We start from the raw sequence: 17847 nt of genomic DNA, 5'->3' as shown, positions 1-17847 counted from the left end.
AAACCTCTCCTGCGTCAGCTGAAGCCAGTAAAGTGGCCGAGTCACCACCCAAGTCCGAGCCCGAGTCCGAGTCCGACTTCGAGTCCTGCAACCGCTCCTCTGCCCCGCCGGGCTGCTCGTTCACAAAGTGCAAGAGAGTATATTTGTTTTGTTATAGAAGCTAGAGACTTTTACTCGTGTACAAATAGATATAAAGATTTCAACTTCGGGGGCAACAAAATGCTGTATCTTCCACAGGTAGAGAGCTAGACTGACTGAATTTGGTTTGAAGACTACTTATCCTCTATTCAAAAGTAATCTGTCGGCACTTGTCTTCAGAGACGAGTATTACGTAGTCGGTTGCATCCGACTGGAACATTCGCTAGTCGCTTTATACGAATTTTCAACGTTCATTTTTATGTGAGCCATTTGTTTGCTTAGCCGATGTGTCTCTGTGTCCAGTTCCCGGCCGGGGGGTCAGTTGGCTTCCTGGATCGGTTGGGGTGGCTTGGGTGGCTTCGGTTTGTGTGTTGCGGCTCTTATCGGCATTTTGCGGTTTTCTCTTTGTTGATTTAGTGGAGCAGCCTGTTGAACTTTTCGCCTCAGTGCGGCTAAAGGACACACCCAATCCCAATGGTTCGAGCCCGTCTCGCCGTCGCCGTCCTCGTCGCCAGAGTGGAGCATTGTTTGCTTTCCTTGCTTGTTAACAGTGGTCGTGGTCTGTTTGCATTATTAAATTGCTGGATACTCAAATACTTTGCATTTCGCCCAATTTCTGCGTCGATATTTCTGTGTACATTGGACCATTTTGGGCTAATAGGGATAACACTCTACCAGAAACAGTTCTCTGTTGTAGGCGTGGCCCCCATATTTCTAGCTCAATTTTGGTTAGCCAACTGCCAATTTGCAGCAACAAAAGTGAACGTGGGCTGATCCAAAGTTGAGGTTTCGAATTTGAATACCCATCTTTATACATCGGGCATAGTTCCCGACTTCAAGCTCTCCATACTAATGAATCATACAAAAAACTAAACAAGTACTTTTCGCTGCTTCAATTTTTAATAACAAAATATTAATCAATATTTTCCCATACAGTGCGCCCTCGCTCAACGAAAACTATAAAACTAATAATGTTAATCCAGTTTTCGAGAAGAGATTACATTTTCAGTAAATATTCGATTACATTTTCAATATATATTCGGATTGATAATACAATACATATTTTATTAAATGGGGAATATATTACATATTACTCTCGACACTTATGATGCATGCACTAGTATTTAATGATTAAGCATTTTATAAGTTTATTTAAAACATTTAAGCAATGGGCTCGGCCAAACAGATAAAAAGGGGGAAAGTATTTACCCATATTAAAGCTACATTTGATTAGAATGGTCATAATAAAAGTATATTAATTGAAAAGGGACTTTCTTAAAAATAACAACGGGGAAATTAAGTTCAGTTCAGCAACGTATTCGTAACATTTTAGTTTACGCAACAACCACCAAAGCCCACACATAGAGGGCGCTTTAGGTACGCGTAACGTTGGTACATTCTGCCTTTTACTTTCTACTGATATCAGTTGGCATTTAAAAGGGTTTGCTCGATAGTTGAAGGCTGTTGGCTCATCCTGAACGGATAATTAATTACATTTGTATATAATATTATTATTATTAATTGATATGCATAAAATCATAGGCATCAAGTGTGTCTTCATTTCGTAATATTTCGGATATTTGGTTATTCGATGCATTATAACATTCAATCTTAGTTTTGTTGTGGGTACAATTCGTTGTCAATAATCTTAGCCGGTACAACAACCATGTCGCTTTCGTTAAAATTGAAAAATATTTATGTGAATCGGCTAAATTTCCCCTTGTATGTGATGTACAAGAACCATGTGACATTCGTTAAAAATGAAGAATATTTATGTGAATGTGAATAAATTTCCCCTTATATGTTATGCTTTTTTGCATTCAAAGAATATGTTAATAGAAAACATTCCATGTAAAGCTTTAGCTTTAATTAATATTGATTCATTGTTATAAACACATTAGTAAGCATTGAAATTCTGAATTCGATCTGATTCTTAATTTTGATACAATTTTGAGTCGAATTTATAAGAAAATCAGTTCCTTAAATGATTTACTTTTCTGAGCTTTTCCAATTGTACATTAAATTTAGAGTAAATTTGTCCACTTTCAATAAAACAATTACTATTTTTTTTTTATCCAACATATATTGGCGTTTATTTATTAATTTTTTGTTGATTTGCTTGAATTTTATGACACTGAAACAGACAAATTTAGCTTCGCTTGCTTTAGATAAGTGTATGTGTATGTGTGTGTGTGTGTGTTTGTGTGTTTATGTGTTTGTGTGTGTGTGAGAGTATTGATTGGTGTTGGAGCCAAGATATTGACTCGTCATAAAGTGGTTTTCCGGAGAACTTCCAGTGTTGGGCAGTGCTATTGAAGGAGAGGGTGTGCGTGTGTGTCTGGCTGTGTTGGTAAGTTTGTTAAGTGTTGCTTGTCAATTCAATACATTCAATATTAGTATATAGTTAATACATATATATATGTTTTGTAATTTGTAATTAGTAATACACATATTTGAAGTATTCGTTTAGGTTTTCTAATGCCGCGCTTAAGGATTACGAGCTTTAATCTTTGGATATTTCATCTCATATATGTTAGTATGTAATGTTTTATGTAATGTAATGCACGATTAATATTTGTTCGGCTAAGAAGGAGCGAGTGATTAGTATGCGTTTTAAACTGTTTGCCTTATGTCTAAATGTAATTTTCATTTAATTTTTTATTTTTTAATTTGCTTAGTAAGCGTTTCCAAAAGTTGATGTGCGTTGAAGTTGAATGTTGTCCGTTTTGGGGCTGTGGTTGTTTTTCTTCTTATACTTTTTTAATCCTTTTTTATGTATTTCTTGTATTTTTTCTTTTATGGCTTAGATGCAATGGAATTTAATTTTGATTTATGCGTTTTAAGTAATGTTAAGTAGAAAATTATGTTATGTTTATGCATTGTTTAATGCTAAATAATTACAAAATAGGCTTAATGATTAGTTTGATTTCTTTAAGCAACACAAAAAGCAAGCCCTGCTTTATATATGCAGACGATCCAATATGCACGATAAATATATGAGAAATGCATGATATTTATTTTTTGAATATTTCTTAGCTTAGTTCAATTACGTAATTCCAAATTTATATTTGCAAATGTCGAAAGATTTTCACTTCTTTTTTTTGTTTTTTTGTTTTAGTTTTTATCGTAAAATATTTTTGTCGATTAGTTTTTGATTTTGATTCGCCGAAAATTGTTTTTATTAAGATATATATTAATTTCAATTGTTTTTGAAAATCCAAGAGTTGGTTTTTTTTTCTGAATACGTTTTTCGCTATTTGAATTACTTGAAAATTTGTCAGTTGTTTTGTTTTTTGTTTCTCTTGTTGTTAGTTCGATTCTTAAACAGTTTGTATATCGTATATATATATATATATATATATTAATTAAATGCCCTTTCTCTAAACGCTATTTAATATTTGTAGTTCGTTTACCATCAAAATTTGTAGTACATTTATATATTAATATAAGTTTCCCATAATGTATAAGCAATATTATCTTTCACAACACTACATTCATATATAAAATCGGTATACCTAGGTAAGGGTTATAGAGTGAGTCGAGTGTGTGTGTGCAAAGAAAATAAGTTTTGTTGATTTTTTCAACTATAAATACAAATAATAATAATAATTAAAAAAAAGTATTTAATTAATTAACCAAATTGTTTAATCTGACATTCTTGTAAATCGTGAGCTACTTCAAATGCTTCGCTATTTCTAAGTTTTGAGCAAATGTTGTTGTGTTCCGTTTAACTCTTGTGATATTCGTGTTTTTTTTAAGCATTTGGTTCATTGTTAATTTGCAAAGTTCAGTCTTCGAGTTTTTAAGGTAGCTTCAGAACTTACAGAACTGTCCCAAAAATAAAAGCTGAAATTAATATGTGAAATAAATAATATAAATAAAAGAACAAGTAAGAGTTTCAATTCAAATTTGATGTGTATTTAGCAAACAAATGTGTCGCAAAAAACTTAAATAATAATAATTAAATCTTAAATACATATTTGACAGTATCAGAAATTGAGGTGTGTGCACATTATCAATATCAGTTTGTCTTAAAGCTTGAAATGCGTAAAAAACTGAAGTGCAGAAACGATTCGTAAATAAATAAAAGAGTGCGCTTTGTGGAGCTTTTGTATAATACAATTTAGAGCTTGTGACTAAGTGGCTTTTTTTTCGCTTTTTTTCTGCTGTAAAATAAATGCTATTTGTGCATTGCATTGAACAAATCTTATTCGCTTGAGTTATGCTTATATGGAAGCGCATTTTAAAAGAAAAACACAAGGATTTGCGGTGTAAATTATACAAAAGAAAAGACTTAACGTATGTGAGATAAAAAATAGTTATCAAATCGAGTACCAATAAAATATTGACTCATACACTGCTAAAAATTATGATCACAAAACTTCGCAAGTCAACAAAAAGCAAAACTCCAATGAATGTGCGCTGGGTTACTTGCCGTCGAACAAAATATAAATGTCATACACATGTGGCATACATATATGATCGTAGTTATAGGATTGGCAGACCATCAAAAATTAAACAATATCTATCAGTTACAATATAATATTATGACTTTGACTTAGGCTACGCAATTAGTGCATGCTTTTGGCATAGATGGCAAAGAAAATCAAACCGAAAGAATCTTACAAGCTAGACATTTATGTTTTTGGGCCGAGAACTTCTTCTGTTTCTCTCGCCTTCTTGATATTTTGGTAGTTCTGCTTGACTTACAACTAAGAAATACAATATTAAAAATTTACGTTATTTTATGCAAGCACACACACAATTGAATTTATAATTAATGTATTATTTGTATATATCTTTTGTTTTTCTTTTCTTTTCGTTTCGTTTTAAGAGTTTTAATTTAAATGCAAAAATTGATTTGCATTTGGTTTTTAGACAAACATTGTTTGGTATTTTCTGTATGTGTGTATGTGTGTGTTTGTGTGTGTATGCATATAAGTATGCTTTTCGACTTTTTTTTATTAATATTTGAAATAGTTAATAATTGTATATATATATGTATGCGCTTTATGCGTTGCTTACTTCTGTGATGCAAATGCTTTTCAAATAAGACTGACTGCATATATACTTATATATATATATATATAAATATATATTAATGTATGTGTGTTTGTGTGTGTGTGTCATTCAACTCCCACGCACTTCATTGACTTGAAACACTAAGCTAAAATGCCACGCCCACTGCAAGCCGCTTACAAATTACACTGCCATAGTATCGTAGGCTGTGAATCCTGCGCCATTTGTTTGTTGGAGTTGGAGTTGTTTTGGGCCGGCTTCGTTTCTGTTGGTTGGGAGGGGGTGGGGGATGGTTTAAACAATTAGCAGATGATCAAAAAGTTGATGCATATACATAAATATATATATCGATTGATATTAATTATTATTATAGTGTCTTGCAACCAAAGCATTGCTTCATATTTACGCCTTTTTATACCCTTGTATGAGCACTTTGTCATGAAATGTTTGACACATAGGAGGACTTCATAGCGCGCACATATATAAATATATATATTCTTGAGCAATCGAGTCATATCTGTTTATCTGTTTGTATGCAAACGATGCACACAGTCTTAAAGCCATGTTTGCGGCATTCGGAGTCGGGCAGATCGGACAACTATATATTAAAGATAATTTTTCTGGTTTGCGAGATGTCTTGTACAAATTTGGCATTTAGGAGCTTCAGCCTGAGAAAATACTTATTATCATCGGACTACCTTATAAAGAACTCCGTTGTTGTCTCCCTTTTATATTTGAGGCCCCATATTCATATGGAATTGAGCCAGGTGTCTACAAGGGTATTTAATCTTCGGCGTGCCGAAGGCAGCTGTGTGTTTTTTTTGGGCGTGTTTCGTATTTGTGTCTCATGTCAAGGCCAAGCGACAAGCGCCAAGCTGCTGGGGACTGTTAGATCCCCGCTCGTAGCAGGTTGCACGAGTTTATTGTGGCAAGACTGTGTTTTGTTTTCTTTGTTAAAGCCTGTTGATTGATTAATTAATATACGAGTATGCTATTTAATCGGAATTTGTATTTCAAATGATAAATGCTTTGGGTACTTTCGAAACACTCAACTGTGATTTGCTTTCAATTAACCGAGAAAAAAGAAAAACAAATCAAATATAATCGAATCGACAATAAATAATAGACAAAAACAACAAAAGCGTTATCGATTAAGTTCGGCATGCACATTTAGTTAGAAGGGCTTTAGTGGGCATGTTTATATAAGTATATGTACACGGGTTTAACTGCGACCAGGACATGCAAAAGCGTCGACATTTAGTTACATAACTTAGCTTAGGTTAAAACTTACAACTGCCTGCGACTACGTAGTCAGTGTGTCATTAAATGTTAATTCATAATGAAAAAAAGTACAAAATACTCAGAGTTAGTAGCTGCATAACGTACAAGTAGTAGTTCTTCTTCTGCAATCGAAAACTGCACAGAAAATATTTAAATAAAAATAAGTCATGAAATTTCAATTCCTCTACTTTTCTCTGAATAGGCCAGTCTTTAAGGCAACTGAACTGCATGGTTCCATGCGAAGTCAGATCGAATATAGTTACTCTATTTTCTGTGCACTTTAAGTTGGTAAACATACTTTTGCATGGATTATACCAGTATTGGGTATGCTTTCAATATGTTTCGATATGTACTCGTTTCTTACCTCTCGATTAATTTACGCATCTCTTCGGTGGTGCGTTGATCTTTCGGTTGTGGTGATCTTTTTACAGCTGTACGTTTTTGGTTTTCATTATAGCATTTATTTTTTGTAATTGTATTTATTTGTTGTATTGTTTTTGAAAACGACAAAAAATTGTGTGTTTAAGTACCCCAACAAAATTGAGCAACCGAAGTAGAAAGTTTATAGAATATCAAAGTATGTAAAAGAAAATAGAAAGAAAACGCAAAATAAAAAATTTAAATAAAACTTTTCTTATGGTTCAAATAATCGCTATTGATTTGATTTGACGTGCAAAAATTATATAAAAAACCTTTCTTTGTTATTGCTTAAATATTCATCTAAAATTCTTATGTATCTAACTTATTGTTCTTATGGTTTTCTAGTCGGACACATGCGATTTTCTAGACACATGAATTCAATGAAATGAGATTCTATGAAAATCAATTAAAACTAAACTTAAATCCGATATTAGATACAAAACATAAAACATTGAATGGTGCTGTAAAAAGGAAACCCATTCAATTTTGGGCCGTGTGCCTTATAAAATGAAATGGAAATGGAATATTAAATTGTGCATATTTAAATCAATTTAAGAACCAAAACCAAAGTTAATACATATTTAACACAATAAAAACAAGGACGAACAAAATTGTTTTGAAACTTTAGCAAAACACAGCATGAATATTCATAATGATGAACATATTATCAACTATCGCTAAACATGATTCATGGATGACATGAACAGGGAATGAACTGAGGATTGGAGGAGGATCACATTCCTGATATGAGATCGTGGACAGACTCATAAGACTATTGCGAAGAATGAGGTGAGTTGTGATAATGTTTTTCGTTGGGGAATTCAAATTCAATTTAAATACTAAGTTAACTGCGATGGGCGATTTAATTTCACAACACTCACCCTCATTGGAGTCTTCTGACAGAGATTAATATTTGAATGTAAAAACGAATTTTGAAAGGGAAATTAAGAACATGTCGAATTGTCGTGTTAAAAATTAATGCATTTTCAATTGAGCACAGCAAACATTGAAATATTTAGTTTTGAATTGAAGTGGGGGCTGGGGACTTCTCTCGACTGATCTTCCGACACTTACCACCATAGTTGCCGCGTGGTCCATGATCGCGATCGCACTCGGCCTCTGAGATCTCGTTGCTCTCCTTGGAGTCATTGAACGAGGAGTTGCTCATGTCATGGTTACGTGGTGGTGGTGGAGGTGGCTCAGGCGAGCCATTGCCTGGATTGCGTGCAGAGCCTGCGGAAATAGGATTTAAATGTAGTCAATCGATCAGATGTGCTTTTCAATTCTCAGTCTCGCATTTACCAATGCTACGACGTCCCATTGAACCGCGGGATCCATAGTGATCGTAGGGCTGACCATAGGGACCACCATACTGAGAGCCGTACTGATCCTCCTCAGGTGCGCAGTTGGCGGGATCATCATATTCGGGTCCGGGTCCAGAGTACAAGCTGCCGCCCTGAGAGTTGACACGTGTGTAGCGGCGCTTTGGAATCCGAAAAAAAAAAAACAATAAGCTACTCTCCTTGATATGCTTTCAATATAGGCGCTCTTACGTATTGATCCTCTTCGGCGCAGTTGGCAGGATCGTCATATTCGGGTGCTGGGGTATAGATCGAGGACTGGCCGCCTTGGCTGTTCTTGCGTTGGTAGCGATTGGCACGAGGCATCGATTGGGATCCAGAGCGAGAGTGCACATGTCCGGGATGACCAGGTGGCAGCATGGTACCGGCATGTCCGGGTACGGGCGTGTGTCCATTCTGATGCGGGAAGGTCTGGAAGTTCATGGCCTTGGTGGGATCCATTTCCTCGCGGAAGCCGAGCAGATGGAACGTAGCATAGGGGCAGATCTCATCTTCCATGCCTTGCGAGAAGAGAGTTCGATTAGCAACAGTTCCACATGCTCCCCAGAGCGGATTGTTTGGTGTCTTGGTATTTGTTTTAGTGTTTTAGTACGAGTAGAGCGACCTGCCAGACAGAATGGCTTGGCCTGGTATCTTTTACTTACGTTAAGCAGCTCGAAGCGACCGGGCTTAGACTACAATGGGTTAGTGGTCTTTAAAAAATGAATCTCAATGAAAAGTTAAATGGGAACGTGGTTTGGTATTAGTAGTTGGGATGCATACGAAAATGAATAGCTTGACAAAATCAAATGGGGGACCACTCCTACCTGGATGTCTATATTGGCACTCGGGAGCGCCATGGGCATGGCCGTAGTGATTGCCAATGCCATGCATGGGCACTGGGGGTGCTTTCAGTTCCTCGTACAGATTCGGATTACGGCGTGGATCCCAAGTGGAGTGGTTCGAGCGCAAGCCACCGCGGCCTGAACCGGTTCGGGTACGTGTTCGTGTTCGTGTTCGTGTTTGGTGTCAAGTGTCGTTTGTGTTGGTGTAGTTTTATTTTTTATTCAATTTCCAATATTCATACAACATCAACGATGAGTCAACGGAAAAATTAAATAATTGAGGCAACAGCAACCGAAACGGAGGGGAGTCGGAGTTATGTCGGGGAGAAATTCAAATAATAAATAAATAAGTAATTAAAACAATTAAAAACAAAATCATATTAAGATTTATCTAAATTCAGCACAACATTTAATAATACGAGTCTTGGTTCAGATCGCGTAGGGAGCCTCCAAATTATAAGAAGCAATTTTTAAAAAGCGACATTAACAATTTCGTTCTGAGAAAGCGTTGCGGCGTGTTCTTGTATGTGCACGTGTCTGTGTATGTGAGATGGGCGTGGCAACGCCCCACGAGCGACCTAAGGTCTTCAAGTTCATTGTGAATGCAAAAGCAAGGCAAAATATCAAATACTCTATTCTTTTCTGCTCAGTTTTCTTTTCAAACATTTTGTACGCAAAGTAAATGGAAGACAAAAATAAGCCTCAGCCAATGCGCAGTGAGTGCCCCTAACAGCCTTTGGGTTGGGCTGGGGTGGGGCTCCGCTGGCATAGTCCTGGCATTAATAAATGTTGCATTGGAAATTTAGATGCTTACTTATGACTGTACCTCGCTTAATCCGGTCGCAGGTGTTGTAGTTGGAGCCGGGCACAGGTGGCAGCTTCCGGTTCGGTGGTGCGATATAGCCGAGCTCGTCACGGAGATCCGGGCGGCGTTTGTCCAGGGTGGCGCCGGGTCCCATTGTCTGATTGTAAACTACATCGTCTAGAATTAATATACGATATCGCGAACTCAATAGTGAAACACTGAAGATGCTTTTCCTTTTAATGTTGCTCAAAGATCAACTCGCATACTTTACTTCTGTTTTTCGATTCAATCAGCTTTGTTCCGTCACTCACAATATTTGGGATTTTATCAATTAATTAATTTTTTTTTTTTTTTTTTTTTGGTGCGGCATCTCAACACGCTAAAGTGCTAAATAGTAGCTCAAAGAGTACAAGTTTACAATTGCATAAACGGAATTACGTGAGGTGTCTTTGATTTTTTTTTTTTTTTTTTGTCAAAATATACCAACTTGTTTGCGAGATATAAGAATTCATGATATAATGACATGAAATGAGAGATGATTTTAATTTTGAGTTTAAAATTTACTTTACTTTACTTTACTTTAGCATTATATTCATTTGCGATTTCAAAAAGCATCTTAGTTTTAGTTTCTCTTGAAAAAATTGATTGAAAATGTGTAAAATGAACAACAACAAAAAGTGTCGATAGAAAGTTGTACAGTGAATAGGAGAATTTGTTTGTTGTGTGTAGAAACTGTTAAAGTTGCTTACGTCATAAGCAAAACGTATTTACAACACTGGAGATTAATATATATATATATATATATATACTATATATGGGATATGTGTATGTCTATGGTGCGGATGCTATTTACTTGGCTTACAACATTATTTCTTGAATTTAATGCCAGAATAATGGAGGGATTAAAATCAATAAATCAATATCGCAAAATATTTATACAAATGTCAATATTTTCTTAAAATAATTTTCCAATATCTGTTAATGGCGATGGAAAACTGATGGTAGTTCTATGAGTATTATATGAGTATAACAGAGATATATGAATGTACTTATACACACGGAATACACATTAAATATGTATACATATATATGAGTTATTTTGGAATATATATTTAATATGTTTTTAAAGTATTTTGTTGGTATATTTTTGTAAAAGTTTTGGTATTTTTTGTGCGTGTATTCTTGAGTTCGTGTCAGTTGTAGTCTGAATAATATTTGATCAAGCTGCGAATAATATGTATATCATGCTTTAAATGGTTTATACTAAAACTAAACATTGACATTCCAAAATGATTAAAAAGTTACCAGAATTCTTGCAGAGTGACGGCATTTGAGATATATGTATTTACGTAACCTGGTCCTCGTGTTGACATTGTGCGTTAATTTTAATGCACAAAATTTCAATTTAACAATTAAACAATTGAGCGATAGATGCGCAACAATGTTCAACACTTGAGAACCATAAAACAGAAATAAAATTTGTCGAAAATAATATGCTTTCTGTAGAAATAGTACACTTGCTCTCCTGTGCATTGGGGAGCACAGACAAAACCTACAATATACATCCTTTTGGCCGCCCCGCATATCATCTGCACGCCTTCGGGAGAGCGCCACGCAGACAACACAGATGCCAACGGCAACCACAACAACGGTGGCAATCAATGGCACCATAAAGTTCAGATCCAGCCACTCGGGCATCCAGGCGGGCAGGGGAATCCGGGCATGGACATTTCCATGGCCCGTGCCGTCGTCGAGAGGCGCAATTGTGCCTTTGGTTTTGTTTTTTGATTCAGATTCAGATTCGGTTTCGGATACGGATTTGTTATACAAACCGTAATGGGGCATGCAGTTACAACAACAGAGCAGGCAATTTCATAGCCAAAATATTTAAGATATTTGTTGATTGTTGTAAAAAGGAAAAACATAAATATGTACAGATACAAAAAACGGAAAAGCGAAGTGTGTTCGTTTTGCGTTAACAGTATGTTGAAAGATAGAGAAAGACAGATGGAGAGGAACCGAAAAAAAAAAGAAATATGTAATTAGTTTGATATACTTATAGATACCTTTGTGGTGATTGCCTTTGCTACGCAGTATACAAATAACAATTATCGCTATGATTATGACGAGCAGAGCCGCCACGACCGGCACTACTAAATTTAGGTTCGATAGAATTATTCGGATTGTATCCTCGGCGCTTAATTCTGGTAAATCACGCGAGGGTGCGATTGTGCCTGCAACAACAACAACAACAACCAAAGTGTTTCACATGTAGACCCAGACAGGGAGAGAGACAGATAAATATATATATGCATGTATGTATATAAAGAGAGATAGTAGAGAGAGACAGAGAGAGAGAGAGAGAGTGAGAGCAAGTGAGAGGGAACGTTCAATAGTTTGCAAATTAAAAAGGCACGCGAACCATTCGCGATTGATTCGCCAACAATTCGCGATTAATTCGCAAAAAGTTGACGATCAAATCGCCAACAATTCGCGAACAAATCGCCAACAATTCGCTCGCTCTCTTTGCCCTTTCGCCTTCTTCCCGTACATTGACTTTTGTACCCAGACACTAGTCGACTAGTCGAGCATACTTGTTTGTCAAAAAAAACACACACTTAAACAAATACATTAACAAATAGAAATACGATTAATAACTTTGATTTGATTTGAGTTGAGTTGAGTTCGCATAATCTTTGTAACGTGTTCGGAAATATTGTAGAAGTGTCACAAATAGTTGAGAATGTAAATTAATTATACATTTAATTAATATTTAGAATTTATTTTACAATGCGCCGAACAGAACGCAACATAATGTTTGTGAATATTGATATGAAAACTATTTTAACTATTATTTTATAAATTGTAATTATATAAAAAAAATCAACATCGTTTCAATACGTTCAAATGCAATTTGTTTTTTATCCGTAATATCTTACAACTAGTTAAGTAAATAGTTAATACTATGATCTCGAAACGCTAAAACGCTTTTAAGCAAGTTAACAAATTCATTTAACGGCATTCCAAGTGTAGCAGCTTTCGATAGTATGATTACGAGATTACGATAACGAGAACGTGAACGAAAGATGGCCCACTGCCACTTCTGTTGAGGTAACTTCAAATAAAATTTGTAAACACTAACTAACTTAGGTGGAACTCAACTAGAACTTGATGACAGAACTGAATTGTAATCGAAATAAACATTTGTGTGTAATGAATGCACATATGTATGTTTTTCTTATCCTTTTCTTCTTGATCTCAGCTCTCATGTGAACCCTTGCTAACATGTTGGATGATGGATCTTTGGTTGTTGTGCTTTCGGAAATGTGTTTGCGCTTTGGCTCTGCTCGGTCTCAATTTGAGTTTCTTTGGCTTTTATCATTTGGTTCAAGCAGATTAAATGAGCATTTTGCTATTGTCAAAAACAAAACAAAAAAAAACGACACTTAAAAATATTCTAACTAAAAACCAAATAAAACAAAAAAGGAATCAAGAACCTAGTTACGAATGCATGAACTAATAAAATTGCGTGAATTTAATGTGATCAGTTGTGGAAAACTCTGTACAATTTCCGCTGAATAGAATGGTATTAAAGAATTAATTATTTCAAAAATTAGTCCTTCAAAATCCTTCCGTATTTTCGCTTTTGCTGCAGAGAGAATTTATTACTTAAGGATTTTGCAAATAATTGAGCAATTTACAATTCGAATTCTTATTCAAGCGACACTTTCGTGTCCTACTAGCAGCGAAAGGGAGCAACAGGGGGTTACAACATCAATTGATCATATCAGACCAGGCAGTACAGATTCGAATGCACCTTGACGCCTTGGTCTGTTTTGAAATGTACAAACAAAATAGATCTCCACAGACTGGACACATAAATGCAATTAACAGAACTTGATGGACATGATATACAAGTGAAAAACGAAATGAAGAAATCACATAAATCAATATGGTATTCTAAGTACCGTGGTCGTCTAGAGCACTACGTTTGTCTAAAGGTACGCAGAAAATAATAATAAAATGATGAATTAAATAATAATTAAATTCATGATTTTAATCAATGAGTGTGGCTGGTGAGATTTATGTTAAGCTATTTACGTTAAAGTTTGTAGCATTTGCATTTGCTGTTCTTGGGATTTGTACACATTAATGGTATTTTATATAAAAACGTAAAAAACAAATTGCATTTACGCAATAAAAACATCTTTTGTACATCGTTCAATGCCGTTGCGATTCAAATTTTGGCATATTATCGAAATTACAACTTATAAAATCAACACAAACAATTTTTTTTACTATGTGTGACAAGCTTGTGGTTGAAATAGAATAAAATTAAAGCAAAATCTGCTAATCAAAATTAAAATAATTACTGTGCAATTTGCTCGGGAAAAATGAAATCAAAAATTGAAATTTGCTCATTTTTAGTTTTTTTTTTTTTTGTGAATTTGGTTTAAAAACATTTACAACTCAGGGAAAGTGTTTATGCCTAGATTGTTATTTGTATATGGACAATGCTGTCGGGGCGTGTCGTCTGGCTCTTCATTTGGCAGTTCCTGTGGCTTCTGCCCAAATGGAATCGCAGCCGACGCCCCAACAACATTATCAACGTAGTTTTCTATGTACAAAAGCAATGTGAAATATTTGAATTGGAAAACAGATCGTAAATACCTCCGGTTACGGTGAGAGTGGCAAAATCGTATTCGGCAACAGTGAAACCAGCCGAGTTGTGGGCGGTAATGCGCAGATTGTACCAGGTGGCGGGCTCCAGATCGAGTACAACGTAGTTGTTGTCGGGCTTAACATTATTTGAGATTTGGTTCCATTCCAATTGATCACTAGAAAACCAAAGGTTTAGTCTCGTTTAACGAGGCAATGTGAGCTGTACTCAAGGAGATACCGTTTCTTGCTCTCGACAACAAAGTGGGACATGGGACAGCCTCCATCTTTCCAGGCCTTGAAGTGCAGCGAAACCGAGTTGGATGACACCTCAATGAAACGTGGTTTCTCTGGCAGTTTGGGCTTCTGGCCCTTGGTGCGTGTGTTCAGAATGTCGGAGGCTTCGCCGGCGCCAATACTGCAGAGACGGTTCCAGCAGAGTTAGAGTAGAATATAGTTAGATTATTTTGTGCTCGACTCACTTGTTGAAGCCTGTGGCGTAGACCTGATAGCGTGAGCCGCATAGCAAGTTTTCAATATTGTGCTTTTGGGATTCTACAGAGACCTCAGCTGTTTCCCACTCGCCGAATTCTGCGAATATTTTTCGGTTATTAGCAAAAAATTCCACAAATTATTTATCGTCCTTGTACATACCTGGCTTGTAATGCAATGTGTAGCCATGCAGGGGAGCTGTATCGCCCTCATGGGGCTTCAGTCGGACGGTCAGGGCGTCGGTGGTGGTGGCCGAGAGCGTGACGTGAGGTGACTGAGGTGGTGCCAATACGATGAGCTTATGGGTAATCGAGTCCTTTGCAATGGAGTTCTCGGCATGGCAGGAATAGTCGCCGGCATCCTGGCGGTTCACCGACTTAATCAATAGCGAACCATCGGGCAATAGGCGCATGCGATCGTTGGCACTAAAGTCAACGCCCTTAATCTTCCATGTGATCTCGGGCTGAGGTGCTCCCACGGCCAAGCAAGGCATTTTGGCGTCTTCCTTGAATGTGGCAGTGAACGTGTCGTCGAAGGAGGCGATCTTGGCGGGCACCTGGTCGCTGGGCATGGCCACGATGCTCTTCGACTGCTGGCCCTCGCCAATGGTGGTACTGGCCGTGACCCAGAATTCGTAGGGCTTGTTCTTCTCCAGTTCAGTTGCCTCGAAGCTCATTTGATAGTGCGGTACCTTTTGGGTTTTCGTTTCAGTCTCTGCACCTTCAGCCTTCGAGTAGACAGTGTATTGGGTGATAATGCCGTTGGGTTGTGCTGGTGGGCGCCAGGATACCAAAATGGCGGCATTTCCCATAACCAAAGCCTTGACATCGGTGGGCGCTTCGGGAACTGTTCAACAGAGAGCAGGTTGCAATTAGGACTGAAAATTCAGATGTGTCAGAAGTGGACCTACCATCGGGTTCGGTCTGGCAGTGAATGGGCACGCTGCGAACTCCATCGCCTCCGGCTGTGGTGGCCAGCACCTGCATGGTATAGTTTGTGTACTTCTTCAGGCCATGGAGCACAGTGTCGGAGGAGGCAGTCTTCTTGTAATGGCGCTTGGTCTCATCTACGATGTGGACTTGTCAATGGGATCGTACATTATATGGAGGGCACACTTCTACTTACCGTACCACTCTTCGCTGGGGGCATACACAACCTTGTAGGTCTTGATCACACCGTTGGCCGACTCTAGAGGTGGGCTGACCCAGCTGACGCGAATGGTTTGCGAGGTCAGAGTCGTGCAGGCAGTGTCGCTGGGGGGCTGGCTGGGTGTGCCTTCGGCGGTAAACTGTTTCTCCTCATCGCTCAGAGGACCTGCGCCGATCTTATTGAAGGCCTGAATGACCACCGAGTACTGAGTGTACACGCGCAGATTGTTCAGTTCCAAGCTGTGCTCCTTGCCCTCTTCGGTGATGAAATTAATGGTCTCAAAAATATAGGAAGAGTTGGTGTTGGATAGCTTGTAGCCGACATAGTAGCCAAGGATTTCGCCGTTCCAATCAGAACGTGGTGGTGGCTTCCACATGACGCGCAGCGTTGTCTGATTAACTGGATCAACTTTGATGTTTTGGGGCTTGCCCGACGGTGCCTCTTCGGCTGTGATAATGGTTACGGCCTCCGACGATTGCGAGGAGCCAATCTCATTCTCAGCCACGATGCGAATATTGTAGGTGGTGGCAGGGCTAAGTTTCTGTACTTGCGCTTCGGTTGTGTGTCCGGGAACCATAACGCGATCGATCTCATCCCAGGATGCTCGTGAGCGTTTGAACTCAATAATATAACGATTCAGTGGGGAGTTTCCGTCGTAGGGTTGGGCCCAGCTTAGCTGCACGGAGCGACCAGATTTGTCCAGAACCTTCAAAGCGTACGGCATTTCCGGCACTTCCTGCACAATCATATTTATGCTGGCATCGTCCGAGCCAAAGGCATTGGTGGCCACACAAGTGAATAGCGCGGAGTCAGAGCGTTCGGTGCGTTTGATAGACAAGCTGGACATGACGCCGGCAGAGAGTATTTCCTCGCGAATCGTGTAGCGATTGTCGTTCTTGGGGTCCAGGCGCATGTTGTTCATGTTCCACAAAATGCCGATGGGCTTCTCACCCTTTGCCTCGCACTGCAACACGGCCGGTTCGCCTCTACGGGCGGTCTGATTGCGCAGCTTCTCCGTGAACTCTGGTGGCGCTTGGACACTGACCATAATTACGGCTGAGAGTCCCGAGCCGATGCCGTTGATGGCCTCACACAAGTAGTAGCCCTCGTTAGTCTTCTGTATGTTGTCAATGTGCAGTGTGCCCTCCTCGACGCGAATGTTGTCGCTCTTCTTCAAATCCTTGTACTCGCCGGGTGTATCGCCTGTGGAGTGGAGATTTTATCATTAATTTTTGATGTTTTCTGTTTAGTTTTATTTTGTTTTTGCTTACCAACTGCTTTTTTCCATGTCACTTGGGGCTTGGGGAAACCGTCAGCTTTGCACTCAACCTTGGCATCGGAGCCCTGGGCGAAGGCTTTGTCTGTTGGCTCGAGTATCCATCTAGGTGGCACTGTTGTTGTTGTTGTTGTTTTTGATGTGTAGGGTACAGAAATAGAATATATTAGTATGCTTGTTGCGGATGCTTTCCTAAATTATAACAATTAGCATGCGGCACATGGGTATCATATTTTGACATTCGGATGGACGGACTTTGTTTTGCACAAACTGAAATGATTTGATTATTTCAAGTATTTTTTAGAATATTTTATTCATTTCAGTTTCTTGCAACTTAGTGGAAACATTCGTATAATAATCGCAAGTAATTTGAAAATTGTCACATATTTCATTTATGCTTTTAATATATTAACGATAATTTAA

General features: G+C 38.0%; 1 protein-coding gene and 1 long non-coding RNA gene across 38 annotated transcripts in view; one reads left to right on the top strand and one right to left on the bottom strand.

Annotated features, from left to right (window-relative positions):
• Positions 1-7939, top strand: part of LOC116651093 (uncharacterized) — a 61629-nt gene extending 53690 nt beyond the window's left edge. The window contains exon 3 of the long non-coding RNA XR_004304116.2: positions 7204-7939. This is a non-coding gene — a long non-coding RNA (uncharacterized lncRNA). The remainder of the gene's footprint in view (positions 1-7203) is intronic.
• Dscam1 (Down syndrome cell adhesion molecule 1) overlaps positions 4035-17847 on the bottom strand; it is a 69989-nt gene continuing 56176 nt past the window's right edge. For 20 of the 37 annotated variants that reach the window (XM_070210115.1, XM_070210110.1, XM_032436879.2 and 17 more), the window contains exons 10-24: positions 17420-17539; positions 16125-17351; positions 15910-16065; positions 15162-15845; positions 14990-15098; positions 14749-14925; positions 14520-14686; positions 11405-11617; positions 9870-10025; positions 9026-9181; positions 8412-8719; positions 8161-8341; positions 7933-8091; positions 6803-6869; positions 4035-5422 (exon numbers count right to left, since the gene is read on the bottom strand). In XM_070210115.1, coding sequence (XP_070066216.1) covers positions 5341-5422; positions 6803-6869; positions 7933-8091; positions 8161-8341; positions 8412-8719; positions 9026-9181; positions 9870-10025; positions 11405-11617; positions 14520-14686; positions 14749-14925; positions 14990-15098; positions 15162-15845; positions 15910-16065; positions 16125-17351; positions 17420-17539 — 3962 coding nt within the window. In that variant the 3' untranslated portion in view covers positions 4035-5340. Of the gene's footprint in view, positions 5423-6802; positions 6870-7739; positions 7755-7932; positions 8092-8160; positions 8342-8411; positions 8720-9025; positions 9182-9857; positions 10026-11404; positions 11618-11914; positions 12083-14519; positions 14687-14748; positions 14926-14989; positions 15099-15161; positions 15846-15909; positions 16066-16124; positions 17352-17419; positions 17540-17847 lie in introns of all 37 variants that reach the window. The other 17 variants (XM_015173898.3, XM_032436891.2, XM_002049745.4 and 14 more) reach the window with 3 other exon arrangements.

This window comes from Drosophila virilis, chromosome 5, assembly GCF_030788295.1.
Source record: "Drosophila virilis strain 15010-1051.87 chromosome 5, Dvir_AGI_RSII-ME, whole genome shotgun sequence".
NCBI lineage: Eukaryota > Metazoa > Arthropoda > Insecta > Diptera > Drosophilidae > Drosophila > Drosophila virilis.
Note: the sequence above shows the minus strand (reverse complement) of the source record. Positions and strands in the feature narration are given on the sequence as shown.